Source organism: Grammomys surdaster, unplaced genomic scaffold, assembly GCF_004785775.1.
Source record: "Grammomys surdaster isolate TR1022 unplaced genomic scaffold, NIH_TR_1.0 842, whole genome shotgun sequence".
Classification (NCBI taxonomy): domain Eukaryota; kingdom Metazoa; phylum Chordata; class Mammalia; order Rodentia; family Muridae; genus Grammomys; species Grammomys surdaster.
In genome coordinates, this window is record NW_021605261.1 from 428,566 (window position 1) to 447,651 (window position 19,086).

Below are 19,086 nucleotides of genomic sequence, written 5' to 3' on the forward strand. Positions count from 1 at the left end.
TCTCTCTCTCTCTCTCTCTCTCTCTCTCTTTCTCTCTCTCTCTCTCTTTCTTTCTTTTTTCCTTGATCAAGTTATCATTGAGTAGGACCTTATTCAGCTTCCAGGAGTATGTGGGCTTTTTGATGTTTTTGTTGTTATTCAAGACCATCCTTAGTCCATTGTGATCTGAAAGGATGCATGGGATTATTTCTATATTCTTGTATCTTTTGAAGACTGTTTTGGGACTGATTATATGGCCAATTTTGGAGAAGGTACCATGGGGTGATGAGAAGCAGGTATATTCTTTTGTTTTAGGATGAAATGTTCTATAGATATCTGTTAAATTCATTTGGTTCATGACTTCTGTTAGTTTCACTGTGTCTCTGTTTAGTTTCTCTTTCTATGATATGTCCATTGATGAGAGTGGGGTGTTTGAAGTCTCCCAATATTATTGTGTGAGGTACAATTCATGCATGGGCTTTAGGGGGGTAGGTAGGGGCACATCCATGGAGAAGCAGGAGGAGGGGTGAGGGGATAGGGGGGTTCCTGGGCAGGGGGGGAATGGGGTAAGGAGATAACATATGAAATGTAAATGAAACATCCAATAAAATAAAAGGAAAAAAAAGAATTACAAAAAACCAAGAGTCCTTCTTTGTAGATTTTTCCTTTGATGAAATGTCCTTCCTTATCTTTATTGATAACTTTTTGTTGAAAGTTAATTTTATTCGATATAAGAATGGCTACTCCAGGTTGTTTCTTGGGATCATTTCCTTGGAAAATTGTTTTTCAATCCTTTACTGTGAGGTAGTGTCTGTCTTTGACAATGAAGTGCGTTTCCTGTATGCAACAAAATGCTGGGTCCTGTTTACATATCCAGTCCATTAGTCTTTGTCTTTTTATTGAAGAATTGAGTCCATTGCTGTTAAGAGATAGTTTGGAAAAGTAACTGTTGCTTCCTGTTATTTTTGTTGTTACAAGTGGAATTATGTTTGCTTGGGTATCTTATTTTGGATTTGTTGACAGAAGATTATTTCTTGCTTTTTCTAGAGTATAGTTTCCCTCCTTGTGTTGGAGTTTTCCATCTATTATTCTTTATAGGGATGGATTTGTGGAAAGATATTGTGTAAATTTGGTTTTGTCACAGAATATCTTGTTTTCTTCATCTGTGGTAACTGAAACTTTTGCTGGGTATAGTTCCCTGGGCTGACATTTATGTTCCCTTAGGGTCTATATGATATCTGCCCAGGTAGCTTTCATAGTCTTTGGTGAGGAGTCTGGTGCAATTCTGATGGTTTGATTCTTTATATGTTACTTGATGTTTTTCCCTTACTGCTTTTTAATATTCTTTCTTTGTTTTGTACATTTGGTGTCCTGACTATTATATGACAAGAGGAATTTCTTTTCTGGTTCAGCTTATTTAGAGTTCTGTAGGCTATTTGTATGTTCATGGGCAACTCTTTCTTTAGGTTAGGGAAGTTTTCCCCTATAATTTTCTTGAAGACATTTACTGGCCATTTAATTTGGAAATCTTTGCTCTCTTCTATCCTGTTGTCTATAGATTTGGTCTTCTCATGGTGTCCTGGATTTTCTGGATGTTTTGGTTAGGAACTTTTTGCATTTTTCATTTTTTTTGACTGTTGTGTCAATGTTTTGATGGTATCTTCTGCCTCTGAGATTCTCTCTTCTATCGATTGTATTCTGTTGGTGATGGTTGCATCTCTAACCCCTGATCTCTTTCCTAGGGTTTCTATCTCCAGGGTTGTCTCCCTTTGTGATTTCTTTATTGTTTCTATTTCCATTTTTTGATCCTGCATGGTTTTGTTCATTTCCTTCACCTGTTTGGTTGTGTTTTTCTGTAATACTTTAAGGGATTTTTGTGTTTCCTCTTTAAGGGCTTCTACATGTTTACTTGTATTCTCTTGTATTTCTTTAATGGAGTTATTTATGTCTGTCTTAACATCTCTATCATTATCATGAGATGTGATTTTAAATCAGAGTCTTGCTTTTCTCATGTGTTGGGATATCCAGGGCTTGCTGTGGTTGGAGAACTGGGTTCTGATGATGTCAAATAGCCTTGGCTTTTGTTGCTTATGTTCTTGCCCTTGCTTCTTGCCATCTGGTTATCTCTGGTGTTAGCTGGTCTTGCTGTCTCTGACTGTGGCTTTTCCCTCTTGCAAGCCTGTGTGTCAGCATTCCTGGGAAACCAATTCACTTTGAGAGGAATTTTGGTAGGAAGAGCTGTGGCGCATTGTCTGCTCCAGGGCACAGATAGAAACTGGAAGGACGCTGTCCCCAGCTGTTCCTTGGTTCCTGTGTCCTGATGTCTCTGGGCTTGTCTTTCTTGGGCCAGGAATTTGAGCAGAAGTGGTGATCTCACCTGTACTCACAGGTGTTTTGGCACTCCTGGGAGACTAGCTCCATCCCAGCAGTAATTGGGTATGGAGAGTTGTGGATCAGGGTCATCTCTGGGTGCAGAGAAAACCTGGAAGGATCTTATCACACAGTGTTCCTCGTTTCCTGTGTCCTGACGTTTCTGGTGGGTCCCTTGGAGCAAATGTGATAGTCTTACCTGTGCTCAGAGGTGGGTCAGCACTCCGGAGAGACCAGTTCTCTCCCTGCAGTATTAGTGTATGGAACTCTGTGGCACAGGATCAGCTCTGCAGGAAGATAGAAAACTGAAAGCTTCTCTCTCTCTCTCTCTCTCTCTCTCTCTCTCTCTCTCTCTCTCTCTGTATGTCTACTAGTTACCCCCTTCCCATTCTGCCCTCTAATCGTTCCTAATACCATTCCTCCTCTCCTACACCCACCTATACCTCACCTGTCCCCCACAAAACCTCCCCAATCCCTCAGGCCTCAAGTCTCTCAAAGGTTAGGTGCATTTTCTCTCACTGAGGCCAGACCAGGCAGTGCTTTGCTGTGAATGTGTTGGGGGACTCAGATCAGCTAAGGTATGCTACCTGATTGTTGCCTCAGTATCTGATAGACCTCAGGGGTCCAGGTGAGTTGAGACAGTTGGTCTTCCTATAGTGTCGCCTTCCTTTTTAGTTTCTTTCAGCCTTTTCTTAATTCAACCACAGGGGTCCCTGGCCTCTGTCCATTGGTTGGACATAAGTATCTGGTTCTCTCTTAGTCAGCTGTTATTGGGCCTCTGAGAAGACAGCCATGCTAGGCTCCTGTCTATAAGAACATCATAGCATCAGTAATAGTGTTAGACCATGGAGTCTCCTCTTGAAATTGGTCCCAATTTAGGCTGGTCACTGTACATTCTTTCCCTCCTTTTCTTCTCCATTTTTATTGGATATTTCATTTATTTACATTTTAAATGTTATCCCCTTTCCTGGTTTAGTTTCCCCTCCAGAAACCCCCACCCTATTCTCCCTCCTCCTGCTTCTATGAGGGTGCTCTCCCACCCATCCACCCACTCCTACCTCCCTGCCCTGGTTTTTCCTACACTGGAGCATACAGCCTTCCCAGGACCAAGGGCCTCTCCTCCCATTTAGACCGGGACAATTTTTAGAGACTTTGACTGTGGGATGGGATCCATATCCCTCCATTTGATGTCCTGTCTTTCTACTGAAGGTGGACTCTACAAGATTCTTCTCCCCACTGTTGGGCACTTCATCTAAGGTTCTTTCCTTTGAGTCTAGAGATTCTCTCACCTCCCAAGTCTCTGGTACATTCTAGAGGGTCTCTTCCACCTCCTAACTCACAAGGTTGTATATTTCCATACATTCTGCTGGCTTTCAGGGCTTCACTCATGGTCCTTCCCTCATACCTGACTATGTTCCTCTTTTCCCTGGCCCCCCTCCCCTCTTTCACCCATTTTGCTCCCTCCCTCTGTCCTCTGAGTTCTTCTCCCTCCCTTGTAGGATTGAAGCATCCTCACTTGGTCACTAAGGCTTGTTAACCTTTTTGAGTTCTGTGGATTTTATCCTGGGAATTCTGTGGGTTTTTTGGCTAGTAGCCACTTATTAATGAGTACCTACCATGCACGTCTTTTTGGGTCTGAGATACCTCTCTTGGGATGATATTTTCTAGTTCCATTCATTTGCGTGCAAAGCTCTTGATATCCTCATTTTTAATAGCTGAATAATTTTCCATTGTGTAAATGAACCATACTTTCTGTATGTATTCTTCCATTAAGGGACTTTGGATTGTTTCCAGGTTCTGGCTATCACAAATAAGGCTGTTATGAACATAGTGTAGCATTTGCCCTCCTGGCATGGTGGAATATATTTGATTATATTCCCAGGAGTGGTATAGCTGGGTCTTCAGGTCGATCTATTTTCAATTTGGTAAAGAAATTGATTTCCAGAGTGGTTGTGCCAGTTTGCAATCCCACCAACTATGGAGGAATGTTCTTCTTTCTCTGCATTCTTGCCAACATGTGCTGTCACATGAATTTTTGATCTTAGCCATTCTGATTGGTATAAGGTGATATCTCAGTTGTTTTGATTTGCATTTCCCTGATCACAAAGGACTTTGAACATTTCTTTAGGTGTTTCTCAGCCATTCGAGATTCTTCTGTTTTGAATTCTCTGCTTAATAATACCCTATTTTTTGATTGGGTTGTTTGGTTTTTTGGAGGTTAGCTCAAGGAGTTCTTTATATATTTTGGATATTTGTCCTCTATCAGATGTGGGGTTAGTGAAGATTTTTCCTAATCTGTAGGTTGCTGATTTGTCCTAATGACTATCTCCTTTGCCTTACATAAGCTTTTCAATTTCTTGATGTCCCATTTGTCTATTCTTGATCTTAGAGCCTGAGCCGTTGGAGTTCTGTTTGGGAAATCCCCTCCAATCTCACCCCCAGCCCATAGTTCGAGGCTCTTTCCCACTTTCTCTTCCATTAGATTCAGTGTATCTGGTTTTACATTGAGTTTTTTAAAAGATTCACTTGTACTTGATCTTTGTGCAAGATGACTAGTATGGATCTATTTTCATTTTTCTAAACACTGACTGCCAGTTAGACCAGCACCATTTACTGAAGATGTTTTCATATCATCTGCAAATAGTAATACCTTGACTTCTTCTTTGCCAGTTGGCATACCCTTGATCTCCTTTTGTTGTATTATTGCTCTAGCTAGAACATTGAGCATGATATTGAGTAGAAATGGGGAGAGTGGGCATCCTTGTCTTGTCCCTGATTTTAGTCTGATTGCATCAAGTATCTGTCCATTTAATTTGATAATGGCTGTTGGTTTGCTGTATGTTGCTTTTATTATATTTAGGTATGGACCTTGAATTCCTGATCTGTCCAATACTTTTACAATTAAGGGGTGTTGTATTTTGTTGAATGCTTTTTCAGCATCTAATGAGATGATCGTGTGGTTTTCTTCTTTGAGTTTGTTTATATAGTGATTGCATTAATGGATTTTCATATATTGAACCATCCCTGGAATGAAACCTACTTGATCATGGTGAATGATCATTTTTGATGTGTTTTTGGATGTGATTTTTGAGAATTTTACTATCTTTGCATCTATTTTCATAAGTGAAATTGGTTTGATATGAAGTTCTTTTTCTTTGTTAGATCTCTGTGTGGTTTAGATATCAGAATAATTATGGCATCATAGAATGGATAAGGTAGTGTTCCTTCTGTTTCTATTTTATGTAATAGTTTGAGGAGTAGTGGCATTAGCTCTTTTTTGGTAGTTTGTAGAATTCTGTACTAAAGCAATATTGTCCTGGGCCTTTTTTTTTTTTTTTTTTTTTTTGGTTTGGAGGTTTTTAATGAATTCCTCTGTCTCTTTAGGGAATATGGGCCTATTTAGATAGTTTTCCTGCTCTTCATTTAACTTTGATACATGGTATCTGTCTAGAAAATTATCCATTTTACCTGTATTTTCTAGTTTTGTTAAGTATAGGCTTTTGTAATAAAATCTGATGAATGTTTCAAATTTCCTCAGTTTCTGTTGTTATGTCTCCCTTTCCATTTCTGATTTTGTTAATTTGGATACTGTTGCTAGGCCCTTTAGTTAGTTTGGCTAGGGGCTTATATATCTTGTTGATTTTCACAAAGAATCAGCTTCTGGGTTTTGTCTAATCTTTGAATTGTTCTCTTTGTTTCTATTTGATTGGTTTGGCCTTGAGTTTCATTATTTCCTGCTTTCTACTCCTCTTGGGCATGTTCACTTCCTCTTCTTCTAGGTCTTTCAGGTGTGCTGTTAAGTTGTTAGTGTAGGATCTTTCCAATTTCTCTACGAGGGCACTTAGTGCTTTGAATTTTCCTCTTAGCACTGCTTACATTGTGTTCCATAAGTGTTGGTATGTTGTGGCTTCATTTTCATTAAGTTCTAAAAAGTCTTTAATTTATTTGTTTCTTCCCTGACCAAATTATTATTGAGTAAAGAGCTATTCAGTTTCCATGGGTATGAAGGGTCATTTTTGTTGTTGTTGTTAGCCCGTGGTGATCTGATAGGATGCATGGACTTATTTCAATTTTTTTGTATCTGTTGAGGCTTGCTTTGTGACTGATTATATGGTCAGTTTTGTATAAGGTATCATGAGGTGCTGAGAAAAATGTATATTCTTTCATTTTAGGGCAAAATGTTATATATATACAATTATACACACACACACACATACACACACACACACACACACACACACACACACACACACACGTTAAAGCCATTTGGTTCATAACCTCTATTAGTTTCATTGTATCTATGTTTAGTTTCTACTTCAAGGACTTGTTCATTGGTGAGAGTGTGATCATGGTCTCCCACAATTATTGTGTGAGGCTCAATGTGGGTTTTGAGCTTTAATAAAGTTTCTGTTAGGAATGTGGATGTCCTTGAATTTGAGACATAAGATGTTCAGAATAGATACTTTCTCTTGTTGGTTGAAAATATATTTTATTGTATATTAGGATTTCAACTTCTACTTGTTTCTTGAGACCATTTGCTTGAAAGATTTTTTTCCAGCCTTTAACTCTGAGGTAGTGCTTGTTTTTGTCACTGAGGTATGTTTCTTGTATACAGCAAGGATCCTGATTGCATATACAGTCTGTTATCTTATGTCTGTTTATTGGGGAATTGAGTCCATTGATATTGAGAGATACTAAAGACGGATTATTCTTAGCTCCTGTTATGTTTATTGTTATAGGTAGCATTATGTGTTATGTGATTCTCTCCTTTTACTTTTGTTATGAGATGATTAATATATTGTTTTTTCCTTTGGTGTAGGTATCCTTTTTATATTGGAGTTTTCCTTCTAGAATCCTCTATAGGGCTGTATTGGTAGATAGATATTGTTTAAATTTGGTTTTGTTCTGGAATATCTTGGTTTCTCCATCTATGAAGATTGAGAGTTTTGCAGGGTATAGTAGCTTGGGTTAGCATTTGTGTTCTCTTAGATTCTCCATGACCTCTGTTGAGGCTCTTCTGGCTTTTAGTGTCTCTGTTGAGAAGTCTGGTGTAATTCTGATAGGTTTGCCTTTATATGTTACTTGGCATTTTTCTCTTACAGCTTTTAATATTCTTTGTTTGTTCTGTACATTTGGTGTTTTGAGTATTATGTGACAAGAAGACTGCCATTTCTGCTTCTATATTTTCTTTTAGTGTTCCATAGGCTTCTTATACATTTATGGCCATCTCTTTCATTAGGTTGGGGATGTTTTCTTCAGTAATTTTATTGAAGATGTTTTTGGGTCCTTTGAGCTGTGCATTTTCACTCACTTTTCTTTCCATTATTCTTAGGTTTGGTCTTTTCATTGTATCCTGGATTTTCTGGGTGTTTTTGGTTAGGAGTTTTTTCTGTTTTTAATTTTCTTTGACATTTTTTGTCAATATCTTCTAAGGTATCTTCTACACCTGAGATTCTCTCTTCTATTTCTTGCATTTTGCTGTTGGTGCTTGCATCTTTAGTTCCTGATCTTTTTCCTAGGTTTTCAATTTCCAGGGTTGCCTCTGTTTGTGGTTTTTTTTTTTTTTTTTTTACTTCTACTTTTAGGTCTTGGACTGCTTTGTTCAATTCCTTCCCCTGTTTGACTTTTTTAAAGTGATTTATTTCTGTATTTCTTTAAGTGATTTATTTGTTTCCTCTTTGAGGGCTTTTTCCAGTTTACTTGTGTTTTCCTGTATTCCTTTCAATGACTTATTTATATCCTTCTTAAAGGATGTTATTATCTCCATGAGATAGGATTTTAGGTCAGCATCCTGGTTTTCTGGTATGTTCGTGTATCCAGGGCTTGCTGTAGTGGGAAACCTGGGTTATGATGGTGCCAAAATATATTGGTTTCTGTTGTTTGTGGTCTGGTTCTTGCCTCTCACCATCTGGTTATTACCATCTGGTTATTTCTGGTGTTAGCTAGTCTGGTAATCTCTGTCTGGAGCCTGCCTCCTGTGTCCCTGGGTTGCTGCAGGTCTTCTGGTAGGCCTATGGCTTTGGCTTTTACAGGCTTTCTGGGGAATCTTCAGATTGTGGGGTCTTCAGAAGAACAGACAAGCTGATGGTCTACCCAAGTGAAAGACACAGACCAGAAAGTAGGTAGTATTTGTGTAGGCAGTGAAGGTTGGGGTGAAGATGGGTCCTGAGTCCACTGGGCTTCTCAAAGTTTCTAGCTGCTGTCGGTATTTGCAAGGGTCCCTTACCTGTGGCTCTGGCTGCAGCAGACTACCTGAGGCTCTTCAGACTGTGGAGTCTTCAGAAAAGCAGACATCCTGATCGTCTGCTCAGGCAGTGGGCTAACTACTTTGTACTCCTTAACTAACTAGGGGGCTCATTATTAGGAGAGGTGAATTCTTTTTTTAACAGCAGTTAATAGTTGCCTGTACCTCCTTTTTGAAAAATCTGTTCTATTGATTTTTTATGAATTTCACCTCATGCACTCCAATCCAATTAACAGTTGTGTCTGTTTATATCAGTTAAAAGAAGAACAGAATGCTTTCCATGGAAGTTGTAGTGTGTCATGGTGTTTCATACAGTATTCACTATTGTCCAAACAGCTTTACTTGCAAATGTTCATTGCAGTAAGTCTTTGGTCTGCTTTGAGGAATCTGACTTCTGGTACATTATCAATACTCGATTCTCACCTAGACTCCTCTCAGATATTCTGTTACTGCTCTATGTCATGGAGATTCTATATGTCTGGATCTACAGCAATAGATCCTTTATATTCTACAGCAGTTTGTAGATTGGGTAGATGTTGGCGTAGACTAACTCAAAGCTCATGATCTGGGCCTGGAAGGAAGCTGTCTTGGTTCTTCAACCACCTCTCCTGTACCCACACCACCAGCACCAGCTCTACTATATTGCCCTGCTGAGGTACAAACTTATCCTCCCAAGTGGTGAACCCAGTTTACGGCAGGGCTAGCTCTCGTGCACTCACATCTTCAGGTGTTCACCTTGACTACCACTACCAGGGTCAGGTTTCCTATGCTGCCCATGAGGTGCAGGCCTGCTGTCCTGAGTACTGAAGCCAATCAAGGGTTCCTCTGCTCTCATGTCCTTGTGACTAACTCAGGTGTGAGAAGGTGTTATAGCTCTCCTGCATCAACCCCTGCTGGGCAGATTTGGAATTGCTTGCTCACCAGCAGCCTTGCCACTAGAGCCAGCTTTACTGTGCTGTGCAGGTGGGGTGCAGGCTTGCTCTACCAAATAGTGTAGCTGAATCTTGTGTGGGATGGGGCCAGTTCATTGATACTCAAAACACATGAGTCAGCTTTCCCATGCTGTCCAGGTAAGGGGTGGAACCATGTCTTCTACTGCAGGCAAGCGGGCCTGTAGTTCTTGATCTAGAGGTGGGACCCTTGAAATTTCTTCTTTTCTTGTTAGCACATTTATTGATATTATAATTGCTCAGGTGTTTCCAAAAGCAGCTATGCTGTTGAAATATCATTAATATTTTTTCTCTTATAGCTTCTCTGTTATTTTTAGGAGGCACAATTATCACTCTTAAACACTTTTGTTCCACCTTTCACAATGCACCCTGAGTCTTAGATATAAGAGTTGTGTTATAGGTATGTTCATTACACATGAGCAAATAGCAGCCATTGATCTCTGCATTATGGACTGTTAGAGTTTTCTATAATAATCTGGTTGCTATAGAGAATATCCTGTTTGTAAGAGAAATTTCTTTGGTGACTGGTGAGAGCTACACATATCTATGTTATATGAGTATGCTTTAGATTTTGAGTATAGATTATTCTCATGTATTAAACTTGTGGTATTGGTTCTTTTCTAAGAACCATATTCTTCCTTATCAGGGTGTGACATGCTTTTGATCCCAGCACTCCAGAGGCATTGGTAGGCCCTTCTCTGAGTTTAACACCAGCTTACTCTACAAAGCAAGTTCTAGGATAGCCAGGGCCACACAAAGAAACCATGCCTGAAAATCCAAGAAGTAAAAACTAAAGTAAATCCATTGCCTTACAAGTCCCATTTCTTAACAGAAATGCAGGGCCGATTCAACATATGTAAGTTCATAAATGTAATCAGTCATATAAATGAACTTAGAGAGAAAAATCACATGATTATCCCAAAAGATGCACGAAAACTCTGTGACAAAACTGAACATGCATTCATGAGAAAAGATATACAGAATGTATAGAACTCTTGGAAACATACTTAAACTTAATAAAGGGTATATGTGCCAAATCCAAACCAATATCCTAAATTGACAAACATTTAAAAATATTCTATTAAAATAAAGCATTACACTGGGCTGCCAACTATACCCACTGTTTTTAAATATAGTCCCTGAAGACCAAGCTAAAGCACTAAGACAAGAGAAAAAAATCAAAGAGATATAGAAAGGGGGAAAAGAAGTCACATTATCCCTATTTATATGATATGATATTGTATAAAAAAATTCCATAAGAAAGCCTATATTAATAAAATTTTCAAGAGTTATAAGAGACAAAATCAACTTATAAAAAATCAATAGCTTTTCTATTTAACACCAACAAAATCATGCTGAGAAAGAGATTATGGATATAATCTCATTTATATGAGATCCAAAGGCAATAAGCCATCTTGGAAAGAACCTAACTAAGAAACTGAAAGAACTTTGTGAAAAACATTTAAATCTGTGAGGACTTTTTATGGAAAATATTTGAAAATAGAAAGACTGACTATGTTAATGGACTAGTAGAATTAATATAGAGAAATGACCATCTTACCAAAAATGTTTAGATCTAATGTAATTTCAATCAAAAAGTCCCACAAAATTCTTCTCAGAAATGTAAAAAAGGGCATTTTAAAATTAATATGTTACTAAAAAATCTGGATAAAGTTGTCATGACTACCATCACCAACAATAAAATAATTGACAGATCTCCATTTCAGACTTCTAAGTACATTATAGAAATATAATAATAAAAACAGTATGACACTTGCACAAAATAGACATATAGACAAATGGTACAAAATAGAAGACCCAAACATGAACACATGTAACTACAGTCATGTGACCTGTTATATTTTATTGGCTAAAATGCGTGGTTAGCATGATGCTTGACATATGGTAAAATACACTTCAAAAGTTCTCATTTACTTATATTTGTTAAGGTTTTTATTTCTTCATAAAGATTGGTTATGATTGGTCAGCTGATATATGGGACAATCAAGTGCTAGAATGTTTAATGTGTTATTGCATATGTTTCTTTTACTGAACATTCTTGTATTAAAAAAAGTATGGTATGAAACTCCACAGAGAAGTCATAGTTATTTTATATGGGTAGGAGAATATACTGAGGTTGATAAGAGTGACCTTTGCTTTGAATGTTCCATTTACTTACCTCTATGCTGTCCCTGTCCTTATCCTATTAGGTACCATTGGAGACTGGAAAAACCATTTGACTGTGGAGCAGAATGAAAGATTTGACATGATATTCAAGAGTAATATGAAAAATTTTCCCTTGAAGTTTATCTGGGATATAAATGAACAATAGAAGTCTAATGTCAGCATAAAATAAACACAATTAAGAAAAAGATTCATTCAGAAGTATACATGCTTTAATATCAATATTAATATCTTCCATATTTTAATCATTAAATACCAAGCTTTATTAAGGATCAAAATGAATAAACTATATAAATGTTAATTACATTGAGATTCAGAAATGATTTCAAATTTCAAAATTAAAATAGTTTGGGTTCTAGTTAGCAATTGTATTGTGTACTAACATCATAAATTATGGTGCTTTCTGATATAGAAAAACATCTACAAGGAGTAGTCTGCAATACACAGTTTTTTTCTTATCATATGCAATACAATTTTGGATGAAGAAACACTAAACAACTTCTCATTATTACAATAAAACTTTAACTTTCACTGAATCAAGAATGTGTGGGGAATGTTAGAGTTTTTAATTTGGAAAATTATACCTGAGCGTTAAAGGGAGGCAGAATAGCCATTTAGGTTAAGAACTAGAAAATAGGGAAAATGTACTCATCTCCTTAATAAAATATAAACTTTTTGTTGTGAATAATGCACTTAAGATTTAGGGAATACCAATAAAAGTTAAAAATATCTCTCTGGGTTCCCTGAGGGAAAGCCTGACTGTATAGGGGTTGATGTCAAAAGTATCCCCTCTTCAGGAAAAAGACATAGGGATGGGTATGGCCCTCATACCTCACTGGACAACGACAGGGTGACTGGAGCCACTACAAGGTCCCCTTCAATTACTGGAGGTCAGGCCTCTATCCCTGCCTTCGCAAGATTAGATTTGACACAGCCCGTCTACACTTAGAGAAGGGAGGAGATGTCAGGGGCATCCCTGCTTATACACTGAAGGCCTAAAATCAGCAATAGGCCTAAGATCAGCAATAGGCCTGTCATACATGTATACTAACACCAAGTCTTGGGTCTCTGTGGATAAACACTGAAACAGATGGCTAAAAGCTATTGTAAACAGGGAGTTTTTGTGACAATTTACCAGCCTGACTAGTCATAGACCTTGTAAATAGGTAGTCTTGGCAGATAATACCAACTTAGATAAGGATAAGCAAAGCACAGGCAGAGCCATAGCGACCTGTCCCCTGAACCCTCACCCAGCCGATACCCTCTTCTGAAAGATATCTCTATTCCCCCTGAACACCCATGCTCCAGTGTCATCCCCTTCCCCATGTCCTGCCTTTTTGTGTTTAAACCCCTGTGTGAATGAGTATAAATTACAATTTGAAAAAAATAAATTATATATATTAAAAAAAGATTTAATTTTGCGATTCGCCTCTATTCGCTGTGCGTGAGCCGGGAGTCTCCAAGGCAGCATTGGCGGAAGGAGGAGGCAGTGGAGAGAATCCTGTGGTGATAGCAAGATGGGTGAGACCATAGCGGACACCCCATGGCTCATCACCAAGTGGCAGAACCTGAATGACGCCTACTGGATGCTCAGCAACTTCCTAGAGAACGACTTGAGTAACCCACAGACGGGCCTTGGCCACTTCACCACCTATGAAATCAGGGTCAAGACAAATCTTTCTATCTTCAAGCTGGAGGAATCTACTGTTAGAAGAAGATACAGTGACTTTGAGTGGCTTAGAAGAGAACTAGAGAGAGAGCAAGGTTGTGGTTCCCCCACTCCCCAGGAAAGCATTTTTGCGGCAGCTTCCTTTTAGAGAAGATGATGGAATATTTGATGACAATTTCATCGAGGAAAGTAAGCAAGGGCTGGAACAGTTCAAAAACAAGGTCGCTGGTCATCCTCTGGCCCGTAATGAACGTTGTCTTCACATGTTTTTACAGGATGAAATTATAGATAAAAGCTATACTCCATCTAAAATAAGACATGCCTGAGTTTGCCAAGTAGAAGCAAAACCCGAGACCGTCAGTGATTCATCCATACCAATGAAGAAGTTGTAACTAACTTAGCATGCTGCACGGATGCTGATATAACACGCCCTGGGTATACTGACACTCACAAGCTCCCTTTCATTCGCTTTGTTTTGGCAGTTGACAAGATGTTAATTTGCTTTAGTGAAAACTTCCTGGCTCCAGCCTTCTTTCTAAGTAGCTCTTCCTGCTGTGTCCGTGCGCACACTGTAGCCTCCCAGCCCTGTAGAACCTGCAGTGTCCTGACTAAAGCTGTCGACTTGCTCTCACTTACAGTTCCTGTGTCATGTTTGCTTCTTGGATCTGACTTACCAGGTAGAGTATTGCTCCCCCACCGCTTGATGTGTGACGCCACCACTTGGGCCTAATTTATGCGCAGGAGCACCACTATGGCACCATTTGTCTCAGTGCCACACAGATGAGGTGAACTTTGTGTGCAGAACTTGTCTTCCTTCGGGCCTGTAATGCCCTTCCCATGAAAGATTAATGAGGGAAATCTTTATATTCTGTATAAAAACAAAATCAAATTTATATACTAAAATCATTTGTCTAAAATTTAAGTTGCTTTCAAATAAAATTTGAAATTCAAAAAAAGACTTTATTTTGCTTTTACACATAATGTTATTGCTACTGTGAACTAAATTTTAAGCTCTTAATATTCATGTGTGTGTGTACATGAGCATGTGTACGTGTGTATCCATGTGAATATATTGAGTAAGTTTCAATAGAATTACACCTGAGGAACGCAGTAGTTACAATGTCTTTGGGACTGCACAATCAATGTAGCCCTACAACACCTGTCTGAGCAGGCAATGTGACAATCTTTGTTGGACAGACCACAAGGATGAATGCCCAAGCAGTCCCAATCTGGCAGTAGAAGCCTGGAAGTTCCCTGAAGAGTCACTGGCCCCTCTCTACAATGAAAGCCTAGAAACACTGGTTCTGATATCAAGGAAGGGATCAACAGTAGCAACAAGATGGCAAATTACCTGAGTGCCAAGAGAACAAATGAAGGAATGATTTTCCTTCTTCCTCACCACTTTATCTGCATTACTTAGGGTGTTGACACAATTGGGGAGGGTCTTTCATGGCAGGACATTTAGTTTGTGGATGCTCTCTACTGAAACATTTTCATATATTTATGGCAAGTGGACATTAAGATCAACCATAATAATAATCAAAGCATTCTTTATTCCAGGTGATGTGTTTAGGACTCAGTTTCTCAATGATAGGGGTTCTTGTGTCATACACACCTATGATGAAGTTCAAGAGACTGAAAAGTTAGAGAAATCTAGGGCAGAGCAGAAAGAGAGATGAATATAGTAGATGTTTGAAGGGAGGACATATGTAGGTGTTAAATACTGTCTAGCAGTGTCACTGAGTAAGGGAGTTCTTTGATTTAATACCAATAAATAAACAAAGAAAGAAAAGAAGAAGGAAAAGAGAGAGAGAAGAGAAGAGAAGAGAAGAGAAGAGAAGAGAAGAGAAGAGGAGTTTAAGAAACATAGGAGATTGCAAAAAATTAGAGGCAGAGGTTGTAGAAGTGGAAATAATAGAAATATATTAGAAGAGACTGTTGAGTGAGGTTTTAGGTTTCTAGTGGCTTTCAAAGTTCCAAGCAGAATCTTGCTATCAAGAATCCGAGTTGTTGGTTTATAATGATAAATGGGGATTGAGCAATGGATTTTCAGGTGCAATGAAGTTATAAGGCATAGATTCCCAGGGGAACTTGACTGCACTTATCCCAGACTGCCACTGGGCAGGTGCTGGGCTTCAGGGAAGCACCAAACACTCCTCTGGGGAGTGGGAAAGAGCAGTCTAAGATATGAGAAAGCTGAAGCTGGTATTCCCAAATTCACAGGCGTCTAGTTGCTGATTGAAAACCACACAGAGAAGTCAGGAATGAACTGGCTGGTGTCCATGGACCCACAAGGAAGCTGCAACCTGGGGCTCCCAAACTCCTGGACACTGAGGAGCCTCTGAGATATTCAGGTATCTCTGAGTCATGAGTAGTTGAAAGTAGAGTCTATGCCACAGGCTGGGGATGGTGTCTAGCCTGGGGCTGGGTGTAATGGTAGCTCTGGCTTTGCTCATTGGTGAAGTTCTTAGCTTGGCAGCAATTAGAGCTGGGAGTGCATATGAGCCTTCCACGGGAGCTTTAGGCAGTGGTTCTGTAGAAAAAGGCCTCCTTCATTCTCCACACGGTGGTTCTCAATGAAAGAGACAGTCCTTGATTTCAAATTGTTTACTGATTGTTCATCATGGCAAAGGGATGCTTACCATACAAACTTCTCAGAGTTGACCTGAGATTAAATATCTATTGCAGGGAGGAATGTCTGGGAAGGGAAGTTTATTGGCTAAACCTTCAGTGCCTCTAGGACCTCATTAGCATGGAGAACTCTGTTCTGGGCCTACATGACCACAGGTCATGTTACCTTTTATGGGAAGTGTGACATATATTTCAGGCCAGGAATTTGAGAGGGAACAGGGAGGTGCCTACAGTTTCAAGTGTGAGTTTCTGGGGTCTCAATCCACTCTACCTATCAAGCTTCCTGTCATGATTTACTATACCACATCCTTGGAAAAATGAGCACCCAGTAGCAACAAATGACAGACATCAAAAGAACACAGTATTTCTGTCCAAGAAAGTATAAGAAGAGAAAGCCAAGAGAACAGGAATGATCCTTACTTTGAGAAAGTAGTAAAAGTTCCAGGCCGTGGCATAGGGTTCAAATGAATATAGATCCTTTAGCCACCTTCAAACACTACAACCTTAGACTCCAACAATCCAAATATGTACTTACTTTAGCTTTAATGAACAGATGTTGTGGTGCTCATCTATAAATTGTCCTCATCAATTACTTCCTTTAATCAGAAGGTTTGAACTGTGCAGAGGGCAGTAACTGGGTTCAGACAGGTAAGTGGTCTCTAAGTAACATTTAATTCTATTAAACACATTTAACCACACGTTTTCTCCAGAAATGAACAAACTTTTGATCACATAGCAAATGTAAAGGAGGAAAAAGAGTCTGAGGGAAAATCGTGTCAGGGACATATTCTGTCATCCCCTGAGCAACCATCCTCATGAACATAAGTATTGAAACAGTCTTCCCAATTGTCTCATTTTTCTCTGGCTTCTTTCTCTTGGCCAACTGAAGCACAAAAATTTAAATCAAATCTGCTTTTTTGAAGGACATGATGTTGGGGTGGTGTGTCTTGAGTGATCCATAAAGAGTTTAGAAGCAGGGGTAGGTATGATCAAACCAAAATGTATATGATAACATATACATTTAAGAAGTTCTCCAGTTATTGAGAAAACTATAAGGTGAGAAACAAGAGCTCTGTCTTCATGATCCAATTTTACACATCAAATCAAGGAAATAAATTTGTGCCAATGGTTTAATTCACAGAGTAAAAGAAGGAAGCCCAGGACAAATTGTAAAAATAAAATAATCTTAAATTTGTTGATTAACTTGCATATGTAAATTCTAATGCCCATAATTATATGGTGATTTTCTGTTACCTTGGACTTAAGGTTTAATGCTCATGTACTACAGCAGGTTAGTAAGAAAATTTTCATGTTTTCCTATAAAATTTGTCAGACTACTCAATGTAGAGTATTATGTTGCTTTCAATTGCTAATCATGCCATGCTAAGTGTACATGAAAGCAAATATTGCCAATATCAGTTGTGAGTTTTCTCAAGTAAGGTCTATGTTGTTGGCTGATTTCATATCACTATTGCTGTGGCATTTTAAGAACTTTTGTGCCAGAACTCTTGTGTACTATGTAAAAACATTTATCTGTCAATAAAAAGCTGACAAGCCAATGAGTTGAGCAGGATTAGAAGGTGAGAAAACTGGAAGAGAACATACGGATTCTGAAATTAAGTTAGGTTGGCGTCTTCAGTGAGACACAGAGGAAGATGGTGACATGAAACTAAGAACCATGTAACTAGACACATGGCAGGACTTAGAATAGAACAAATGGGATCATTAAATTATAACCTTGTCAACAAAGAGTCTCAAGCCTATGGCCTAAACATTTATTCATAAGTATAATGATGTCTCACAGTTGTTCTTTCGGGGAATAAAGAAGCCAGGTGAAAAAGTCCTCTCTTACAATTGATGTCCAGCCTAGGGCATAGAATCCAAACTTAGAAAGAACTAGGATTAGAGCCTGAATCATTCTAGATAAAACGCACAAACAAACACTGCTCTGAATCAGAGCAGGTTCTTACAGAGATAAGGGAATGTCAAAGGCATGGCTTCTTTGAGAGAAACTACCACTTTCCAGTGAAGCCAGCAGATGGTAGCAAGTGGAAGCCTGTGAATAGTGAATATGAAGGCTGACCCAATGCCACAGGTGCACCCTACAGGCAAATAACTCCAAAAAGTGGGGCAGATAGGCTTGGCTCCCAAACTCTCTCAGCTGGTATGAGAAGAAGTTTTCATGGGACAGTGGCTTCAGATCACAGCCAGCAGGTGGTTGATGAGATTTCCACAGGAAGGGTTAGTGTGACCATGAGAACAAGGACGTGTGGCTGTCATACTGTAGAGGAATACTCACAGACACAAGTCAGGGCACTGACACTAGGCAGCTGCCTCAGGACGCCCCATACACCCGTCCCTGTAAGCACGTATGCAGATGACAGTTGTGTCTACACTGACTTTTACCAAGGCCTGAGTTGTGGAACACAGAGCAAGCTGGCAGAGACTGATCTGCTGGCTGTCAGGATTATGTGACTGCAGAAATTCCTCCATGTAATAATTCAGGGCCTAGCACAATCCAGGAAGGGTTAACTGCCTCCCTCCTTGAGAAGCTGCTGGGAGTCACACTTTTGGTTAAGAAAGTCTCTGCAGGTAAAGACTTACGGAGAAGAATTACTTTTTATGAAAACAAAAAAGCATCGAGGGAACTCAAGGGCCACAGAGAGAAGTGCTATATGTTTAATGAAAATTTCCAATTTTGTGAGCGTGTATCTTTTTTAGATCTGACCACAGAATGGTGACCTCATTCTTTGACACAGCTAAGTGTTGTAATTTCGTGGGTGGGCGCTTTGTCTAATTAAACCATCTAGTGGATCAAAGATGAGACAACGCTTGTGCCCTGGCATGACTAGGGTCATATGAGCTGTGGTCTGTCCCCACTGTCAGATATAGAGGTGTATGCATAGGGTGGCAGCGGTCCCTGGTGTCCACTAGGAACAATGTCATATGGTGTCAGCTATGAACAATCGGGTATCATCTGATGATCTTGCAGTTTCTCTGCAAAATTCACATTGAGAGTGCAACTGTGGATGCACATTTGGCCATCCCTAGCTCTTCCA

The 19,086-nt window shown here is 39.2% G+C and overlaps 1 protein-coding gene and 1 pseudogene across 2 annotated transcripts in view; both read left to right on the forward strand.

Annotated features, from left to right (window-relative positions):
• LOC114634058 (amine sulfotransferase-like) overlaps window positions 1–12,263 on the forward strand; it is a 62,228-nt gene extending 49,965 nt beyond the window's left edge. For both annotated transcript variants that reach the window (XM_028782697.1, XM_028782698.1), the window contains exon 7: window positions 11,754–12,263. In XM_028782697.1, coding sequence (XP_028638530.1) covers window positions 11,754–11,875 — 122 coding nt within the window. In that variant the 3' untranslated portion in view covers window positions 11,876–12,263. The remainder of the gene's footprint in view (window positions 1–11,753) is intronic.
• A 799-nt stretch (window positions 12,264–13,062) lies between these two features.
• On the forward strand, window positions 13,063–14,346 carry LOC114634059 (annotated as a pseudogene).
• Window positions 14,347–19,086: the final 4,740 nt, after the last annotated feature.